Source organism: Medicago sativa, chromosome 5 (genome assembly GCF_051527215.1).
Source record: "Medicago sativa cultivar Bolivia chromosome 5, Bolivia_mono, whole genome shotgun sequence".
Classification (NCBI taxonomy): Eukaryota; Viridiplantae; Streptophyta; class Magnoliopsida; order Fabales; family Fabaceae; genus Medicago; species Medicago sativa.
In genome coordinates, this window is record NC_140753.1 from 6,478,424 (window position 1) to 6,499,986 (window position 21,563).

Here is a 21,563-nt window from a genome sequence, read left to right on the forward strand (position 1 = left end):
GATTGTTTTGATTAGACCAGTTAGAGAATTCTTCCATTGGTAATCTGGCATGTAAATGAGCACTCATGTGTTCATGGGCTCCTAACACTGAGCTAAAATCCTCAATGAGAGATCAAGGAATGTTGAATTGAATTGTCAACTATGTAAAGCACTACGTAAAAGTCTTCTTTTTATATAACATGTTGATCCATAGACATCAGAAAAAATAAAAGTTTTGTTGTTTTCACGAAGGGTAAAAGAAACTTGTTGATCATCAGAGCTAACAACTTGGGGGTTCAGGTGGTGAGAGCAAATACACCATAAATTCGGGTGTAAAGTGTTTCTATTGTTCATGAAGAACAGTTTCAAACCTAGTATATTATGAAAACTAAGTCGGATTTATGAAGTATAATTAACCTCTTTAGAGCCAATATTGACGAGGAGTTGGCTATTCCCCTGATGTTCCAGAAAAGACTCATCATCTAAACGGTTTGGGATTACCAACCTTAAACCTGGTGGAATATGTACCTTTCCTTGGTGACTTGTTAGGCTTTTTCTTATTTATATGGGTGACAAGCGAGAATCTAAATGCTTCAAGATTCTGTTGTTCTTCTCTGGAGATTGCATCATCATTGTGTTGCTCATTCTCTAATCTAGCAGCCAAAAAAGAACATTCCTCCGATTTTCTTTGTTCTTCGTCTTTCTCTACAAGATTCAGTCAGGATTCACAAAGGAAGATCATATCTTGTTGGATTCTGACTAAAATATTTGAATTGTGTTCTTGACTTGAACCCTGGAAGGAAGTTTCATCATATTGTACCTGTGTTGCATCTACAAATTTTGAGGTATCCTCGTCATGTTGAAATTTTCTCCATTCGTCTCTTCATTATGGTTATGGGCTTCATTGTTGATTCAGTGGTTCATATTTTGAGAGTAAACATTATCTGTTGTTCCTTAAATCTCTTATACATTTTGAATTTATGCTTCTTTTGATTTCTCCTTATCCTTCATTTCAATAATCTCGACTTTAGCGTCCAGATTGACTGGGGATTGCCTTCTGTCTCTTGTGTTGCACAATATCCTTAGTTGGCTCCTTAAAAGACTCCTTACCATGTCTTTTAATGAAATTGTCATCTTTTGCAGCATTCTCCCCTTCACAAGAAGTCACATTGACTTTGGCCTTTCTACATATTCCAACATGGAGCCCAACAGAATTGCAATAATTACAAAAATCTAGCAGGTTTTCATACCCCGAATCCAAAAAGAAGGCAAAGCCTTTCCTTTCAACAAACACTTTATGTCTCAAAATACCAGCGAGATCAATGTCGACCAAAACCCTTACAAAGTGACCAAATGTACGTTCAAACATGAATTTGTCTGTAACATAGTCAATACGCAACGAGCTTCCAACACTGCTTGCAATAGCAAACAAAATACTGAGCGTCCAATACTTTTGCGAAAGATAACAAATTTTTAACCACACTTGCACAAATGTATTCTTTTGAATGTTGGGATTAAAATCAGTTGTCCAAGTAAAGAGTTTAAGCAATCCTAGACTCAAATTATAGGATCCAACATTTGTCACACTTCTATCATCTTCTACTGGAAAAAAAATGTACGTAAAAACCCTTACATATGGAGGTGATGCCCCAGCAACATAGTGGTTTGTGCTTTTTTTGTAATGCTACGACAGTGAGGGGATTTGAACCCTTAGGACAGGTGATGTGAGCATTTAAATTGTATTTACAGGTTTCTAAATCTAAGAGGCATTCTTCCTCGGGAATGATAATGAATAATCTATCACCTTTCACACTAGGTTTGGGTAACTGCTTTGTGGGATGTCACATACATTGCTTAATGCTTGTGCAAAGGTTTTTTGCAGACTGGGTTTTGATTTTGATTGGATTTTAGCATCTGGGAAATTGTTGAGGCAAGGCCATGTAATAATGATAGGGTGGTTGTCATGGTGATTGAATTTGTTGAGGCAGCGGCGGGATTTAGGGGTTGGTGGATAAGGTCCAAATAGGGTTAAAGATGGTGAAGTCGGTGGTTGGATTTGATTTGGTTTAGGTTTTGAATGGCAGTAGTTTGTACAGTAGTGATAGCGAGAGGTTCATTTGTTGTGAACGACGAACATCACCGAAAAATCGCCAGAGCTCACTTTCACGTGGTTCTTTTTTTCTCTTTTTTCGGAAATAAATATTCATTAAAGGAAAGAAAAACATCTATAAATGTGTTAATTATTAATTGACCATATGATTATGATATAAAAATTTAAATAGATAAACTCGTCCTTTACTCTCTTTTTTACTTGAAATAAACTATACAAATATAATCAAGTGATTGCCTTCAAAATTCAAATAGCGATTGGATTCACCGAATGACGAGTTGTTCGAAAAAAATCGAATTTGATTTCTGGTTAGAGCAATTTTAGTCAAGTCTTACTTGCTTTCTGATCAATTCTGAATAATTAGAGTCATGAGAATCACAAGGTTAACTAAAGAAAAAACTAAATAAACAAATAAAAACTATTGTACTACATCCTTAAGAGGTTGTGATTTCTCAATAATATACAAGCACTAATTACATGGCTGACCATGCCTTTTGTCTAGAGGTATACACCCTCCTGTCACTATTATAAGCAAAATTTTGTATCTTAGATTCATTCAATTAATGATGTATATGGTCATTACTATAGACCACATACATCATTCAATGAATGAATTTAAAATATAAAGTTTTGCTTATAATAGTGACCGAAGGGTGTATTTTTTTGTTCTGGTTGTCACACGACGGCTACCATATGGAGTAGATCATTTCATTTTCCTGTTTGTGTCGTCCATGAAGAAGTTAATGGCTCGAGCCCCCATGTTTAATTGTTGTACTTCAATGCTGCTGCTTGTGTTATTTTTCTAGTTTTGTGACATTTACTTCCATAACAAAAATTACGAATAAACAAATAAACAATAATAATATTAATTATCATCTTTGTAAAAAAAAAATATTAATTATCATCTAAAATATTCTTTAAAAAATATTTACTGATAATATGCATCGAAGATTTCTTTTTTAGAGAAAATGATATATTGAAGATATTAAGTACTATACATTGATATTTTTTAAAATGACTAAGCATAATTTTATAAAATAAAATAACACTAATAACAAAATGACCAACAATCGATATATAACTAAAACTAAAATTATCCTCAAAAAAAAAAAAAAAAACTAAAAGTTGAATTTTCGTCAAAAAGAAACTAAAACTAAAATATTGTAAAAAACGAAATAAATAAATTTATTATAAAAAATAGGGGGTGTGACTATATCTTTGATTTACGTACAAGATTTTTTTATGAGAGGATTTTTTTACAAAATTTGTGTAACTATCTTATTACATGATAATTTATCTTAATTAAAAAAAATTGCATGATAATTTATCTAACTAACTAATATGTTCGACGATACATAACCTTGTTTTGTTAGATAGATTAAATAGTTATTGAAAAGTCACCAGATTTGAGTTTCAATGATAGCAATTGGTCTAGCAACTTCTGTATTTTTGTCAGTTAATAAGGACTTGTGGAAGATACATAACTCTTTTATTTAATAAAAAAACATTTTATGGAATTAGATGACAATATAAAGTTAAAATAATAAGTTTTATTTAAATTGTGTGTCGTGATATAAGAAAAACATTTTTTTTTGGGATAAGAAAAGCATGTAATTGTCCATGTGAGCTTAACTTAGTTGATAGGGACATTGCATGATTTATGCAGGGGCCGAGGTTTGAACTCCGGACACCCCACTTCTCCACATTTAATTTGTGAGTTTCAGCCACTAAACTACTAGAAAAAAAAATGCAATCCAACAGGGAGATTTCATATCTCTAAAAGATAAGATTTCAATTTGAATTTGGATTAAGATATCTTACAAACATGAATTATTTTATCTTTTAGAAACAGAGTGTGCAAAAATCAATTACTAGACAAGCAAAATTCTATATAAATTAAATGATATATTATACTGATATTGTAAAAATAATATTTTCTGAGTAAGGTGGTAGAGGATAGGGTAGGCTTCGAGTGCCAACCTATTTAGGATGTCAAACTATTTTCTGATGTCTTCCTTTATTTTTTATTAAAAAAAGAGAAGAAGATATTATAAAAATAGTATTGCGATGCAATACTTAGATGAAAATTATTGACGGTGTAAAATAATTCTATATGGTAATAATAGTTATTGAACTAGGAATTATGTCAAACACATTCTATATCATTATTCACAAATTAAAAAAGATTTATATGATAATGGTAGTCATTGTATGATAATAATGTTAGTACAACTTATGCATTCCTACATACACGTGTAGGATAGAAATGGAGTGCTGAAAATGATAGTACTATATTAGTGTAAATTCACTATCACTACTCCCTCCGTCCCATATTACTTGACCTAGTTGACTCTGTCACGTATGCCAATGCACAATTTTAAACTTAAATTTCTTTAATAATCTAGTAGAAAAAATTACGAAAATTTGATATTTTGAAAATATTAATCGAGACGAATCTAACAACATCTTATATGCTATATTTTGTTTTTATATATTAGTAGAAAAATAGAGTCAAAGCATGTTACATGAATAGTGCAAATATTCTAAATAGGTCAAGTAATATGGGACGGAGGGAGTATTTTCTAAAACAAATCTATGTGTTGCGTGCTGCTTCAACTGAATAAGACTAATACTATATTTAATTACCATTTGAATTTGACATTTCTTTTCTCAAGATGTTCAAGAATGTCCAAATTAGTGAATTACTATATTCCTCTTAATTTTCTTGTGCATCGTTCACATCTGGTTTCCCCATTTGGCATTATACAAGTATAATTTATTGGACTATATATAACAACATAAACCCCAACTGCCAAGCTTATGCTAAAAGTATATATCATCTACAACTACCAAGCTTATGCTAAAAGTATTTATGATCTAAGAAACACTTGGGTTTTCGTTTAATTAATATAATTACTCGATATGATAATACATCTAAGGATTTAGGATCTGTTTCGTTCCCATAGGGTTGGGAGGGATATTGAAGCGGAGAAAGAAGAGAGATTTTAAAAACTTTTTTATGTTTGAATTTTTTTTTTTAAGAAGCTAAATTAGCCCGCTTAAATCGACTCTGGAGAGAATCGAAAATCGACTCTGGAGAGAATCGAAAGCTAAATTTTTTTTTTTTAAGAAGCTAAATTAGCCCGCTTAAATCGACTCTGGAGAGAATCGAACCTGAGACCTCGAGGAGGAGCACACTCCCAGGTCCCAAGCCAATACCACAAGGACAACAAGTGAGTTTTTTTTTTTTTTTTTTATGTTTGAATTGATGTGGTAGGGAGAGAGAATTTGATGGGAGAGAAATGTAAATTACATTTTAATATCAATAATGCTACTAACACACTCTTTAACACTTAAATGGGTTCCGCAAGTGGACAATATGATTGAATCTCTCGTATTGATCGGTTTTTTGGTCGAATTCGAGTTAAAAAAAAAAACTCTTTAACACATATTTTTAACATGTTTTTTATTGATTAAAAATCATAAGGATCAAACTAAATTTTGTATGGAACTCACATGATATGGTAGGATCATTCCTCTTCTATAAAAGAGTGTGTTAAAGACTCTGTTGTTGCCACTCCTTCCTTAATATTTAAAATCTCATTAAACAAAATAGGTCAAATACCTTTCGCAACCATTTAAGTTAAATGTTTATAACAAGTTAGTCATTTATTATTTTATTTTTTGTTACAAATTGGTTCTTTGAGTTGTTTTTGTTACAAATTGTTCATTTAAGTCATATAATAATTTCACTATTATATATTTTATCAATCAATTTCGTTAAAAAAATACTTATTATTCATTTAACATTGAGGCAGTATGTCCAAAAGTGCTTATGGCATCAAAATAATTACTTACACGTGTTTTTTTTTCTTGTTGCTTTTGAATTCAAGCCTGATTTTACGGATAAACATTTCACCAACAAAATTATAAATCAAGTAATTGATCAATTTTGTTTCAAATCAAGGCTGGATAATAAACCTATGAAACCCTAGTTTTGAGAGCAGTATATTTGGATACCAATTTAATATTAAATGTCTACATAATCACTTTTTAACTGAGTTTGATAAAAAATAAGATAACGGTGCATATATTTTTTAACTTAAAGAACCAATTTGTAACAAAAATAAAACTTAAAAAACTAATAAGATAACGGTGCATATATTTTTTAACTTAAAGAACCAATTTGTAACAAAAATAAAACTTAAAAAACTAGTTGTAAATATCTAACTTAAAGAACCACAAATGATACTTAGCCAATAAAATAATATTGAGTCTCGCTAACGAGTGTCATTAGAACACTCTTTAAAGATTCCAAATAAAGAAATTACTCCAATATATTGATTTAAAAAGTTACACATTTCAATTTCCAAAGCATTTAATGCACCTATTTTTATATATCTCACTTTTATAAACTCTTAATGAGTGCACCTATTTAAGCATTAGCATTTCTCAAGAATATTTTATCATATCATAGTATGTTTTTCGGATATTTTTTCCAAATAAATTCCAAAAATTCGCCTATAACATTGAAATAGGAACGCTGCCTCTAAAAAAAAGAAATATTAATCCCCATAGTAATCAATTAACCAGTGATGTAATCACTGAAAGTAGTAGCAAATATATATTCCTGGGAGTACATATGATAAGGTGCACCAATATCTGTACTTAAGTAGGTTACGGTTGATAGTAACACAAGTAAATGACCAAAAAACCAAGCAGTAGTTAACTACCGCTGGGGGTATTTTAGTATTTTACTTGTGTTTTTAGGAACTATTGAATGTCAAAAAAGCAATTGTCATTTGGGTGTGATAACTACCAAGGGGTTCAAACGAACAAAAAAAATAAGGCTTCCTAGACTAAGTTACAGAACAAGGGATAAATAGACTTTCAACTCTTCCTGTACCATTCTGTTAATTTTTGTCTTTACTTTTATGTCCCGAGGAATAGGGGTCTCTAATAACCCAAAAGTTTGGCTAAAAGATAGGTGAGAACCTAAACAAAGATTGTTCTAGTCAAAAATCAAACTTGGGTATTCCCTGATTAAAAAAGCTTCTTTATAGTTTTAAAAACTACAACAAAGTTTAACTTTCAGTTCAATAAACACATTTCATCACAAATATGATATTTACGTATTTTCATCACCGAGTAAAGTACCAAACCAAACTTGAATTTCACCAGGCGATGAAAGTACTTGAATTTAAAACTTCTGGCACCAGTTGGTGGTTAACCGGTACATGAATTAAGTCGGGAACTCGTGTCTTGTTTCACATAACAAGCCTAATTTACATGAAAAACAATCACCACACCTTTATATGCCACAAATTGTGAGTCACAACAGTTGCATAGTATAGCTTTCAGACACATCATGTTTTTAAAATAAGAGTATAATAATTACATGTCAGGAGGAGCTGAAAGGGTTCACCGCATTCCTGGCTTGCCTTCTATACAATTAGTCCATTCGGCGATTTTTGGTGCCGTATAGATTACTATATTCAGTATTTCACCGACAACATTGTCTGCTTCCAAGATCGAAACCCTTTCGACAAAACCTTTCCATGTAATGCTTTCTCCAACAATTTCACCTTAATCCCAAACAATACAAAACTTCAGCAAGGTAACAGGGTTATCCTTTCATGTTTCAGCCCAGAATATGCCTACCTGTATCTTCTCAATGCCCCACAATTCCACCAACGACAATCATATTATACCAAAGCCTTTACTCTGGGTGCCACAAGAAGTTAATCCTTCGGATGTCTCGTGCGAACATATAGCAGCACAAGATAGGCACAAACCCGGTTGCTGATTGCAAAGACTATAACCCATCAAAGCCACATTAAGCTTCTAAAGTTCCTCAACCGTTGTAGTGAATTTTTTGATTCTGGGAGCTCTGACCCTGAGGCTGTTGTTGAGAAGCCTGCATATTCAGTGGCTGTGTGTTGTAATGAGCAAAAGGCTGGGAGTACAGTGAATTCATCTGCCAAAAAACACAGGATTTACCAGAAGAATTGGAACGAAATTCATGCACCAAACAGCAATGACAAGACAGCAAAGCTTGTCAGGAATTGGGTGGTAAAAACACATGCAATCAATTTTTCGTAGTAAAAGCTACTATTATTATTTTTTACGGAAAAAAAAAAAAGAAGCTGGAATTAAGGAAACCTGTGACTGAAGAGGGTTGGAATTAGCCACATTGAAATGGTTCTGTGTTGCATCATCTTGCAAGGGATCGCTGAACCCAACCTGAGTGAAAAGGCCCTGAGATCCATGGCCCATGTAGTCCTACGGATTGAGAGAGGGAAAAGGATATCAGAATAAGCACAAAGCAGCCAAAGCAGAGAAAAACTGGCTCACAATAACAACTTCAGCAACCTGAGACATAAAATCATTTCCAGAACCGAAGCGTGAATATCCAGCTTGAGAATTCTGGTTAAGAAAGTTCCCTGGGAATCCACCTTGTGCTCCTTGTGTTGCATAATCGACAGCATATCCACTTTGAGAAGCCTTAATGTAGCCAAAGTGTTAATAGGCATAAAAATAACAAATGTGAACATCTGAAGAATATTATAATGAAAAGGAAATATAAGAGCCAGATGCCCTGTTTGCTGATCAATGAGATTTAGGTTTCATAAAAACAAATAGACTTGTCGTGTATGAAATTAACCACGATAGTTCACAAACCTGTGTAGAGAAATCAGTTACATTATAAGGAACATGAGATCCTTGGCTCTTGAAGTCATCACCCAAGAAGTCCTGATGTAATCAAAACACAAATGAATCCCTGAGGATAATTGACACAGAAATAAACCCAGTTCGCAAAGGAAAAATCAAGAATTAGTACCTGAGACATTCCAGGAACAGAAAATTGATCTCGGAATGACTGGCCTGCTCCTTGGACCGGCATCTGATTTGCACAAATAGAAAGTCAGAACTTGTCAGGGCATGAAAACATAGCAACATGAAGATAGAACATATGAAGCTCTTAAGGAGAAATTGCATACATTATTAGCAAAGCCAGGTTGAGACAATGGACCACCAACAGATGGCTGGCTGTTGGGGTTCTCTAGAGCAGGGAAATTAAATGCAGATCCAATAGGCGGTTGGGTGCCTTGGTGTGGAAGATGATTGCCAATTGAAGCACCAGAATTACCTCTCCCAGCCCCAAAACCCCGACTTCCTGGAGATGGAACATGAGGAACTGCCCCAACAGGTCCATGAACAGCCCCACGAGAAGGAATGGCATATGGTTGAGACTGGGGACCACCATGGAAAGGAGGCAAGGGAACCCTTTGCACAGGAAACCCAGCAGGATGCAATCCAGGTTTGTGATTTCCATTTGGTGGACCAGAAGGTATATAAGATCCTAAAGTCAACAGCAAACATTGTTATCATAAAATCTAAGCGAAATATTATAAACTAAAAGCATTTCAGTGGGGGACAAAGAAGTAACTTGACCATAAGGATAACCTAGTGTGTTCAGGGAGGAAAAAAATAAACCCTACCCAACAAATTATAAACTACATACCCCTTCCTCTACCAGTCCTCCGATCTGAACTTGTGCCAGCACCAGAAACAAAATTATCATTAGCGGCAACTCCAGGTCCACCTCCATAAAAAAGCCTACGTTCATTGTAAATCTGCATCAATAAGACCAAGTGTGACAATGAAAGAAATGTAAGCTTCCTGATTAAAAAAAAAAAGTGTCACCAGAAAAGCATGCCACTGAATGCATTATATTTAACAGTGCCCTGCAACAAGGCAATATTACAAAAGTCATCGCACTGTGATCCTTTAACACCTACCTTTTTGGGTTTCTGGAACTGAACCATACTCTGCTTCAAGTTATTTAAAGGCCCTTCCACTAAGCATTCATGTTCCTGTTAGAGAATACGGGAAAAGTGTAGCTTGTTCAGAAAAGGAGATTAGCATGAATTCGCTCTTATAAGAGGGAGAACTTCAAAGCAATGAACCATAAAAGACCAGTGCATTTTGTTCTTATAATTTTTCCTGTTGATATGGTCAATCCTCATTTAAAATGGCAGCATTGTTGTATTTTTTCATGCAAATTTCTGTGTAATTTCCTATCACACATTCTTCTTTTTTCATACATTCTTTTAAAAAACTATATAAAAAAAAAAATTAGTGAATATTCATCCCATGCAAACCAGTGCTCGAAGTTTTATGGATTGGCGTATTTTAAGAAAACAGTTTTTTGTTACTTCATTAGATAGCCTTTGGGGGACATTCGACTGACCCCCAAATACGGGTGCATACAAAAAAACATTCAATTTCTGAAGATTGTACAATTATTCCAAATAAACTTCGGGCCCCTGGAGAGAGGACAATATATCTATATTTTAAGAAATCAGTACCGGCAGCAGAAAAATTTTAGAACACAAACTACCTTATAGTGAGTCAACAAACCATTCCACAGAGGCTGCTTGCTCAGAACTTTAGGGTTTCCCAGTATAACAATACCATATCTTGCTCGTGTCAGAGCAACATTGAGTCTCCTAGGGTCATTCAGGAATCCAATTCCCTAAAAAAAGTATAGAAGTCAACAATTGATCGAGATGAAGTTTTAAATAATAATGACATGCAGACATTTAAAGCAAGAAGATTTTGAAAGACGGAGCACAAATGCTAGCAAAAAGCCACCAAGGATGAGTTGACAACCTGATGTTCATTACTTCTAACACATGATAGAATGATATAGTCTTTCTCCCTTCCTTGAAAGGAATCGACACTAGCAACCTGAAAAGAATAAAATTAATGTGGTAAATGTGGCCAGGTCATACATAGCATGTAAATCAAGGGATTGGTATCCAACCTCAATCTCTTTGTAAAGTTGCTGCCTAAGAGCACCATTTCTTGACATATAGTTTACAATATAAGCTCTTTGCCCTTCGTAAGGTGTTATAACACCGATCTGTTCAACATATAAAAACAAAATATTAACATTTAATGCATTAGTTTAGCAGCAAATGATTAATTTGCACTTCAAAAGATACCTGACTCGGAACCACACCGCTTTTTAAAAAAGTAGTGACAATCTTTTCAACATTTGCAGCCTCGGTCCTATTCAAATAAGATGTACCACTAGCACTTATCTCTTCTTGTCCCATCTGTAAAACAAATAATTAAAAGATGAGATAGAAGTACAATGAACAAATGTTAGGATATATGCCCAGTATAAAATTAAACCGAAAACATTTGTGGCACAAGGTAAGAAAACTGCATTCACGTACATGGTGGTCTTTACAATACCTGAACATAAAAAAACATGGGACGGTTTGGTACAGGCCAAGGAAAATCAATTCCTGTAGATTGTCTCTCATTAACAGTAACTCCGTTTTGTAGGGTGCCTTCATAAAAACTGTTTGAGGGAAATTCTGAAAGGCATGGATGCATACGGTACTGAACCTGATATTTGCGAGAGAAAAAACAAAACCTTAAGGTTAGTACAGCTAACAACTTTAGGAAAATTAGCCAAACTAGATTAATGTAGTTTGTCAACTAGACTAACTCGGCATGGGATATTCCAACCCAGATAGAAATTCACAACAATTTTATTAATGTATTTTCACTTGGAAACTAAAGTACATTACCTGCAACCTTATTGGTTTGACACCAAGAAGAACGAGGCGTTCAAAAAGTGACTGTGCTAACCCAGCCCGTGCTGCTTTCTTGCACATAATAACTGGACCAAGCTGACAATGATCACCAACAAGAACAACCTAAACAGAAGCATATTGTTAGAAACACAGCAATCGAAGAGTACACACTGCATGGGCAGATTGACAAGTACCTGCTTTGCTCCAAGAACCAAAGGAATGAGACATTCAGGTTCTGTTGCTTGAGTGGACTCGTCAATAAGTACCTTAAATAATGTATCAATAGTGTCAGATTTGAACAAATATATAGCAATCAAACATCGTGGGTAACATATATATCAACCTGACGAAATCTAAAATTAGCAAGCCTGGGATCTCCAGCCCCAACACATGTACAGCAAATCACATCAGCACTCTGAGAAATCTCCCTCTCTGTAGCTCGCTTAAGTGCTTTATATTTCTTCTCATCACTGCTAGAAAGTTCTCCTGAAAAATTATCAAACGAAATAAATGTAATTTTTAACCAGATGCATACTAGCCTCTCCAAGTTCAGAGAAATCTTAAATTCCATCATTTTTTGAATAAGATGTACAAAATTATAATTAAATTAACTGTATAAATATCAACCACAATGTGACTCAATATGCCAATCAGGCAATGCTTTCTAAGTTAGATTAGAGTTTGAACGTGAAAAATGCCCGTACCTTGTTCATCCTTTAGCTGTTGTAACTTGTGCAGTTCACTCTTATCAGATGTGTCAAGATGTCGAACCTGCAAGACACCATTTACGTGCATCAGGCAAGCAGAAATATATAGTGAATGGTCAAGATGTGAAAAGAAAAAAAAAAACGGTGGAAAGAAATGCAACACTAACCTGATAGTGAAGAGTTAAATGCTCAACAGGTGAACTCACAGCTTCCCTTGACTTTGCACAGAGCCTCACAACCTACAATATGGGCATTATATTACAGAGGAGGTTCACTATTTTCCTTCATACCCAAATTTGAAACAATCAACAGCAGACATACCTTTAATCCAGTAGCACTTATCTTTTCAGCCAACTGGTCCACGGCTACATTACTAGGTGCACAAACCAAAACCTGAAAATTAAGTTGGGAGGGGAGGAAAGAAGTTGATAAAGAGAGGCACAAAGAGGAAGAAAGCGTATAATGTCTAGAAAATGTTCAGGAATATACCTGTCCCTGACCTTGTTTGGCCATGTGATATACAAGTGCTGCGGAAGTTACAGTCTTACCAGTTCCAGGTGGTCCTTGAATCAAACTAATAGGCCTCTGAAGAACACTCTTGACAGCATATACCTATATTGTAGATCATCAGTGTCTTGACACCAAATTCAACATACAAAATTTTTCAGTGACACCTCACACAATGATATGGCAAGGTATTTCTCCAATTTTATTTAGTGCTTTGAATAATTTAGAATATTAAGCTGTGCATAAAAATACTATTCAATTTAATAATTTAGAATATTATGCTGTGCATAAAAATACTATTCAATAATGGAAAGTATCAAACTCCACTAAAAGGCATGTTTGGCTGGAGCCAAATCATTTAATGGAGAGGAAGGGAAGGTTAAAGGTATGCTTTCCCCATAGATTTCATAGACCGCAAATGGAAAATAAAATATTTTCAAATTAACCCTCCAAAATTCTTTCCCATACATTTAATGGAGAGGAAGGGAAGGTCAAAGGTAAGCTTTCCCCATACATTAGAGATTTCATAGACAGCAATGGAAAATGAAGTATTTTCAAATTAACCTTCCAAAATGCTCCAGCACCCATGCTTCAAAGCCTCCCTATTTGGGAGGATTTTGGAGGCTAAGTTGCTTTTAATCTCTTGATAATATTTCTATATCCCACCTAGATATCATACCTACTGGCTAACATATATTTTTCATTATAAAAATGTTGGCAATGTAATGTTAATATACGATTTAAAATGACATCTGTTTCCTCATTAGTTTCAAATGCTAAAGAAAGGGAACCGCCATTCTCACAAAAACTCCCCCTTCCCAATTACCTAAACATATACTAAAGCAGCAGATGAATGGAAGCAGATAATCTGTCATGGACAATAATGTGAAATGGTCGGCACAATATCCGAAATATTATGAAGGAAATTACAAGGCATGTGTAAGATAAAATAACAGATGAAATGAAGGCATACTTGAGATGCATTCAGTTCTGGAAGACCCGGTGCACCAAAGCGACGGGGCAATGCATTACGCACCATCTGAACCTCAACTTCATGACCCAGTAAGTGGTGATATATATACCTGCATTTTAATAAGCGGTCATAAAAAATCCAAACAAAATGTGAAGCAAAACTCTACTGGAACAGTATCGCCAAATTACCGCCATGGCATTATGGCTTGGCGGGTATTGAGTGAGCAGCCGTAGGGCGCAACACCTATTTTATCCACCATAAGCCACAACGCCATGTTTATATGGAGAATTTTTAGCTGGCAGTCATAATCTGACATCCACCAAATGATAACACTGCACAAAAGAATCATAAACTCTGGGAAATCTCATAATTTATTCATCAAATATAACCCTTCATACATGCAATTTCATTATAGAAATGTTCCATTGTCATAAATATGCCCCAGTATAACTTAAGCATTAACAACTAATAGAAAATAATACCCAGTGCCACGCCATCAGAAGATACGATATATACTCCATGGTTACCCTTCCATTCCTAATCACACTCCAATTAATAGCGACTTGTAGAACCAGTAGTTAGTAGACAGTAATGAATTTGACTCATGAGAGACTATTAGACTGATTAGAAAATTACACCCCTGCCCCCTAAAACCTTTGGGATGGAATGTGTAACCCGAGGGTCTACAAGGACCTGATCCCTCCTTCAGCATGGCCCATCTTGTCTCCATTCTTTGTCCATTGTTTTTTAGGGTTTGGGTTAGGCCCGGCCCGGCCCGAACCCTAAGAATTATAGCTATGTCCTTGCCAACATAAGCCAACATGTTTGATAAAAAAACAAAATCATGACCACTACAATCTACAATCGATGAGGTATAACAAACAAGGGAAAAACAGAAACGGTATAAAATAAAACTACTACATGCAAGGAAGGCATCAGAACTAATGCCATTAAAGCTGCTACAGTAGGAACTTACCCACTGACACTTGTCTCATCTACAGCAAAGGTTTTCATAGCTCCTTGCATCCTATCAAAGCTGGTACTTTTCCAGACAAAATCAACACTGAAACCATGGTTGACATCAACAGGAACCCCCTGAACACAACAAGAGCAATGACTAATGAGTACTGACTACAGATAGGGAGCTTTCAAGACTCAATATAATATCTAAGTTTACCTGACTAGCCCGAAGTTCCAATGCAACCTCCTCTTGTGCAGTTAGCTTAATCTGAAAACAGCATTTAGATCACTTTACACAGTACATTGTCGTAGTTTGAGGTAAATCGTAACTGTCTAAAAGTTAAAACATTTTGCTAGTTTTCTTCACTCATGCATACCACATGACCCACTGACTGCCACGAAGGATGTGCAGCATCACCGGAATAACGCAAACGTAGCTCATCACCAGGTACAAGTCGTAACTCATTATCTTCCTACAATATGACACACCATTGTTTATCATGCCGTAGAGAGACAAAACAAAAGAAAAAAGAAAACATCAAATACGAACTATGAAGCACGTAGGATGAAAAACATTGAATACAAAACTGTAGCAGTAATTAGTGCCCGGCAAGAAGATATAGTACCTTTGGAAATACAAAATATGCAACACGCTTCTTATTGAGACCAATATCCCATCGAATTGTGAGGTTGTCCTTGCTTTGTGATTCTTTCATCATCTACATCAACATAGCCACATATAAGATGCCAAATAACACCACAGAAGATGGAACTAAAGGACTCATCCGAAAATTTACTAGTTGGAGAAGATAAAAAGTACAAACAGAACAAATAACAAGCTAAACAGCCAAGGGACAAAACTATATAAAAAGAGAAAAGAAAAAAATATTACCTTATCATAATCAGCTTCAAGCTTAATGAGAGGTGCAAATACGTTTTGATACTGAGACAACAAGTAAAAAATGAAACATAGTATGTAAGACCCAAGCAGTAAACCATGAAAATTGTGAAATCCACCTTATATAGTTGTATTACAAAAGTAAACGCCAGGAAGCTATCGTTAACACACCTGATATGCATCTTCATATTTCAAAGCCACTGACTGAGGTTCATCGTCTACACCAGGCTTCTCAAGGTCCTCAAAAGAAGCATCGGGGTTTGTCTTCCACAATTCTTCCACCTTATTTATTTGCTGTGCACTTATTTGGCGTGCCCTTAACTGCTCCTGCTCAGATGGGATCTGCAGAAGTCCACATTGTCAAAAGATACACAGGAAACATAACCTTAATTATTCAAAACAAAGGAAAGCAGGAAAGAAAGTAACCTTGACAAGCCACTGCAAGAAACACCTATCATCAATCAAGGGACACCATTGAGTCAGATCCCAATTCATATCCTTCAAAGCATTGACACTCAAACAAGGTTCACGACAAAGAAGAACAACTACACTTTCAGTCTTTGCAGATATAAACCCAAGAAGAAACACATTACGACACCCACAGTTGTAGCATTCAAGAATTGTTTCTCCCAATGGACTGTCTTTATGCAGACAGACTTCCTTGTGCTTTGCCCGAACCTAAAAGAAAAACAAAATAAGCAGCAAACTAAGTAACATTTACTCATCAAAGACCGTTACAAACTATAATCCTTAAATGCAACATCAAAAAAACAAAAATAATCAGTTGTTATCACTCAAGTAGTGATAGCATTTGGATCTAAAATTCATACATGTATCTGTAGTGATAACATTTGGATCTAAAATTCATAAATGTATCTAATAAAGATAAAGAAGAAATTTTCTTCTTGTTGCTTGGCAACAAACCAACTGAGATATCAGTTAAGGAACCAACAGACTTGTTTGCTTATGAACGTTTGGGTTTAAAAGATTCAGAAAACAAGCTGACTGTTGCAGAGATGAGAATGTCACAGTGGACAATCAGTCATGCAAACAATATTAGGAATAATAGCATGAGAAAGTTGCTTTTGTAGACCATGAACAAAATCAGCACATGCTGTAGAAAATACAGTAGTTTCATCTTATAAGGTGAACTGTGTGGAGAAGACCAATACAAGCACCGGAAAGGAGAATAGCCGGGAGAGAAGATAGTGTGATGGTTAGGCATAGAGACACCAAGGAAAACTATATGGCGAAACCATTAAGAGAGATTTGGTCAAAATAGTCTATCTTTACACGAGTCGTGATAGAATATTACGCTATATGTTTGATCCATGTAACCGGACCCATCTAGTGGAAAAAGGCTATAGGTGGCTGTTGTTTTCTAGATTTTCTATAATGAGGTACCAACCGGCCCCAAGTTAAGGCAAACTAAAATGTGCTAAACCAGTTCAAAGACAAAAAGTAGAGAACAAAGTTTTCAAGTTTATCCAAAAATGTAATTAGAGGAACAAAGGTAGGGTAATTGGTATACATGCAAATTACGGATTATTTTTTTGGATGTCTGAAAAACCTATCTCAGCCATTGATGAGAAATATACAGTACTATATCCCATAAATGCTTAACAAATCATAAATGTGTTGAGATATAAAAGTTTATTTTCTCATCAACGCTTAAGATAACTAATTTTTCCCTTTGAAGTTTAAAGAAGCCATATCCATTTGATTTCTTCTTCACTTGGCTTGTTTTCTTTCATTTTTGAAAATTAACGATTCCACAAGATGCAGCTACAATATAGTCGGTCATACCAATTACCATTATCAATTACTAATTACTAAGTACTAATACAATACATACAACAAAACATGTAAAAACCAGAGCATCGAAAACATAGTTATTGCTTATTAGGATTGCACTCACCAGTACAGCAAACATGGTGCATGGCAATACAAATAACAGAGCTTGCAAATTCACTCTGGATCACAGTTTTAATTGTTAATAAGAAGCATTTGGGTGAGTTGAATATCCCGGACCATAGTCGCCTAGGTCTCATGGTACCATTCCGAGTACGCGGTACGCGACTCTTGAAGCATTGGGTATGTGGGAGGTATAAATTTGTACGTTTGTTGGATTTCTGATACGTTCTAATATTTTATTCAGTACGTTACCAATAACTTCTTATAATGTCCAGTTGTAAGTAATAAAGTACATGCTAAAATTAAAAGGAAATAAGCCCAACAGCTAACAAATAATAAGATACGAGTAGCCCCAATATTTTTCAAAATAAAAATAGTCCCGCATTGAAAGTTGGCAGCATATAACTTGTCCCTCTAGTTTAAGCTTTTACACTAATGTTTAAACGGTCTCACATCATAAGTTTTTAAACAACATAGAGGAGGATTAACTATATAAAAAGGCAGTGTGTATCATCATATAGTTCATTTTAAAAGGGAAATAAATTAGTGCGCTAAAAAGAAAGTGCTGGTTCCCATATCTGGTTAATTGTTGCAAACCAGTTTTGGTTCTGGGAGTTTCCTCGCTTGTCAAAATCGGAAGTGAACTGATTCATTGGTTCATGGTTATCTGCAAATTGGGCACAAATTTGTGCAAACCAACTCACCAAAGTATCGTGAATTAACAAAAGACTTTTTCAGAGGTATTTTAGGTTGATTTATGACATATCCAGTTTAGATAAGTGCCACCATCAAAATGGAAAAATATCCTACTTTCCCCATATTTTTTAATTTTATTAGATATAAACAGCCACAAATTTCAAATCAGATAACTAAGAGCTAGAATAGAAAATCTACTAGGTATGCCAAACAGGACCATTAAGGGAATAAAAACAATAAAAACGCCACAATACCAACTGCCCAGCTACATAACCTATTGAATCTATGGCATGTGCTCAACACACACGGTACTACTAATTTTTAAATCGTTGATAACATATTAAGCATTATAAGAAAAACTAACATTGCTTCATTAAGTACAAGTCAGTCAAATAAAGCTCGGAAAGAAGCGTAGAAGATAAAAAAAATCATGGAATCAGAACATGGATCACCGAATGTATTAAAATAAAATGTAGTCTCATATAAAAGAATGATGATATAATTAATAATATAAGTAATGGATGTATAATACTAAAATTCAAGTCCCAAGGTAGATATTTATATATTATGGTTTTTTTTTTTTTGGTAGATAGACGAAATGGCAAAGCCATTATAAACTCACACACACAAGTGGAGGTACCGGGGTTCGAACCCCGGTCATGGCATCCGGCCTAACAATTTCGGCATTTTTGCCAGTTGAGCTAGGACTTGTGGATTATATTATGGTTATTTATTTAATAGAGATTATGAAAAGAGTAACAATCCCAAAAGGAGTAGCCATTGCACAATTCATATAGAAGCATAAAATTAAAGGGGGCTATGTAATATATTTTACATGAAGCCCGATACAAAGGCCAGTTAATAAGTTTCATAAACAGAATAAAAAGCACACAACAGGCTATGAAACAGAGACACGGACAGCTGTAAAACTATTCTACTGATACATTCAACAAACATCATTAAGTTCAACCAACATCAATAACCAAATTTAATCAAAAAAACAGGAGTTTGATAAAATAAAATGTTATAGACGCCACTCAACTAACCTAAGTCTGATAGATAATTATATGATATCCAGTCACAAAATAAATCCATACATCACTTCTTGAAGACAATTAAAAATGTCATTTATACATGTGGGGAGGACAGTGCATTTGAATACACTAATGTCTTGAAACCCAATATATAAGACCGCCCTCTAAAGCCTCGTGTACAGTACAAGCCATTTCCTAACATAAATCTCTTGTTGACTTCATTAATTTACATTAGAATTCAAATATGAACTAAGATACAGAACCACATTTCTGAATGATAAATATTCAAATATGCCAGTGATCAAACTTCACCTATCATGCACCCTAATTCTCCAATTTCTAAACAACCAAACCATTCACCACTAACCCTAAATCCAAAAATAAAGCTACATGGATCAGACGCCGCTTTCAATCAAATATCTATCAAACTCATTAATAATATTGTGCTAATAATCAAAGATAACGAAAAAAACTGACCAGATGATTGACAATGTGCGATCCAGAAGTATTTCCTCTTGAATTACAAAACCATTTTCGACACGAAGGCACATTACACCTAACAACACAAGCCGGGTTGGAAACTCCACAATAACGACAAGCATGTTCAGTAAAATCCCCTTTCCCAAATTCATAATTATCGTCATCACCAGTATCTTCAAAATTCAACCCACTCATCCCAGCAGCAAGCGAATCCACCATCTGTGACCCGCTTCCACTACCTCCACCGGACCTACCACCTTTCGTCGGAGCAGCAGAAACGGGAGATGCATCTGAGTGATGATCCGACCCGGCGGAGCCAGACGGGTCAGCGAGTGAATCGGAAGGTGTAGGCCATGCAACGGGTGACCTAATCGGGTCACGAAAGTCAGGGTAGTCGAAATCTTCGCCTTGGGTGTTGAATTCGAGGAAAGTGTATGCGTCGGTTCCTGTGTCGGGTTGTGAAGCAGTGTCGAAGAGATTGTTCTGTGTTGAGTCCATCGTCGGAGAAGAGTGTGCGATCGTATCAGTGTTAGGGTTTTGAGAGAGTGCGTGCTGTGTTGTGTTGTGGAAGATGAAATAGGGGTTATGAATGAAATTTTTGTGATGAATTAGAATTAGGGTTAGGGTTATGGAAGATGTGAAGAAGAAAGAACAGAGAGAGAGAGAGAGAGAGAGAGAGAGAGAGAGAGTCTCAAACTCACGCGATGAGAATGAGACACACAGAAGAGAAGAGAAGTACGAAGTGAGAAACCGGATGAATGTTTCCAAGCGCGCGTGAACACGCGTGTGTTAGAGGGGCTTTTTGGGTAATATACAATCTAGATACGCACATCATTTTCACGTGACTTTTCCGCCCTCTTAACTTTTTCCTTTCGGTTATCAAAATATTAGTGGGTAATGTTCACTACGTCCTACAATGACTAATCTCCTTTAGAAAATTTGTGGTGCATGCATCTTACGTTATTCATTTTTAATTGGATTTTTTTCTATAGGTATTAGCTAGAAATCGAACTCTAACCACGTGTTTAAGAACTCAAGTCTCTTATCACTTTGATCAATTCGTTGTTGCAACTCTCACTCTTTCTTCTTCGACCTTTCAGCTCTCTCTTTCACATCCATACTTAGTCTCTCCTCCCTCTTTGGTTGGCTTTATTTTGACTGTCGCACTACAACATCCGCTTTATGATTCTTCTCCGACAGCGTGGTGACAATTGTCATGACATTCGGATTTGGACGACATGTGAAGGTTGATGACGATGAGGGTGGTGACCAATGAAGATGATGGAGGTTGTGAGGACCGGGCGTGGTGTTGAGGAGTGAGGACGGTGGTGAGAGGATGGTGACGATATTGGTGGTGGGGAGGAAGTTGGTGAAGGATTCGGAGGACGGCGGGAGTTCAAAAATATAGGGAGAATGGTTGTGAGGACAGGGTGTGGGGTTGGACGATGGTGGTGGAATGACGGTGGGAATTCAGTTCACCGAGATAGAAACAGAGAGAAACCAGAGACAAAAAAAAAAAGGTAGAGGAGAGAGAAAGAATATGGTGTGTAATGTTTTTACAAAACTGTCCAGGATTTAAGGTTAAATGACAAAACTTCCCTTGGTGTTGGTGTTGTGCATGGATGACAGTCAACTGGATCAACTCAAACATAGTTTGAAACTCAACTCGATAATCAGCTCGTTGAACTTGG

General features: G+C 35.5%; 1 protein-coding gene across 1 annotated transcript; it reads right to left on the reverse strand.

The window, feature by feature from the left end:
* Positions 1–7,373: 7,373 nt before the first annotated feature.
* Positions 7,374–20,578, reverse strand: LBA1 (RNA helicase). Its single transcript, XM_085712983.1, has 29 exons — positions 19,870–20,578; positions 16,175–16,426; positions 15,920–16,090; positions 15,743–15,793; positions 15,477–15,569; positions 15,228–15,323; positions 15,068–15,118; positions 14,867–14,985; positions 13,891–13,999; positions 12,900–13,022; positions 12,732–12,803; positions 12,578–12,649; positions 12,408–12,474; positions 12,047–12,189; positions 11,898–11,969; positions 11,698–11,826; positions 11,357–11,512; positions 11,101–11,214; positions 10,920–11,018; positions 10,766–10,843; positions 10,494–10,628; positions 9,892–9,966; positions 9,615–9,726; positions 9,091–9,452; positions 8,931–8,993; positions 8,771–8,842; positions 8,462–8,593; positions 8,252–8,371; positions 7,374–8,066 (listed from the first exon to the last, which is right to left on the reverse strand). Exons 1-29 carry the CDS (start codon positions 20,368–20,370, stop codon positions 7,944–7,946), a joined length of 3,762 nt encoding a protein of 1,253 aa, XP_085569109.1. The 5' UTR covers positions 20,371–20,578; the 3' UTR covers positions 7,374–7,943.
* Between the last annotated feature and the right edge of the window lie 985 nt (positions 20,579–21,563).

Excerpts from the sequence above, each read along its gene's own strand:
- LBA1 (XM_085712983.1), bottom strand. The coding sequence starts at position 20,370 with ATGGACTCAACACAGAACAATCTCTTCGACACTGCTTCACAACCCGAC. Across the intron at positions 12,804-12,899 it reads CCAAACAAGGTCAGGGACAG|GTTTTGGTTTGTGCACCTAG; the intron begins GTATATTCCTGA and ends CTTAATTTTCAG. Across the intron at positions 9,453-9,614 it reads GAGGACTGGTAGAGGAAGGG|GATCTTATATACCTTCTGGT; the intron begins GTATGTAGTTTA and ends TGTTGACTTTAG.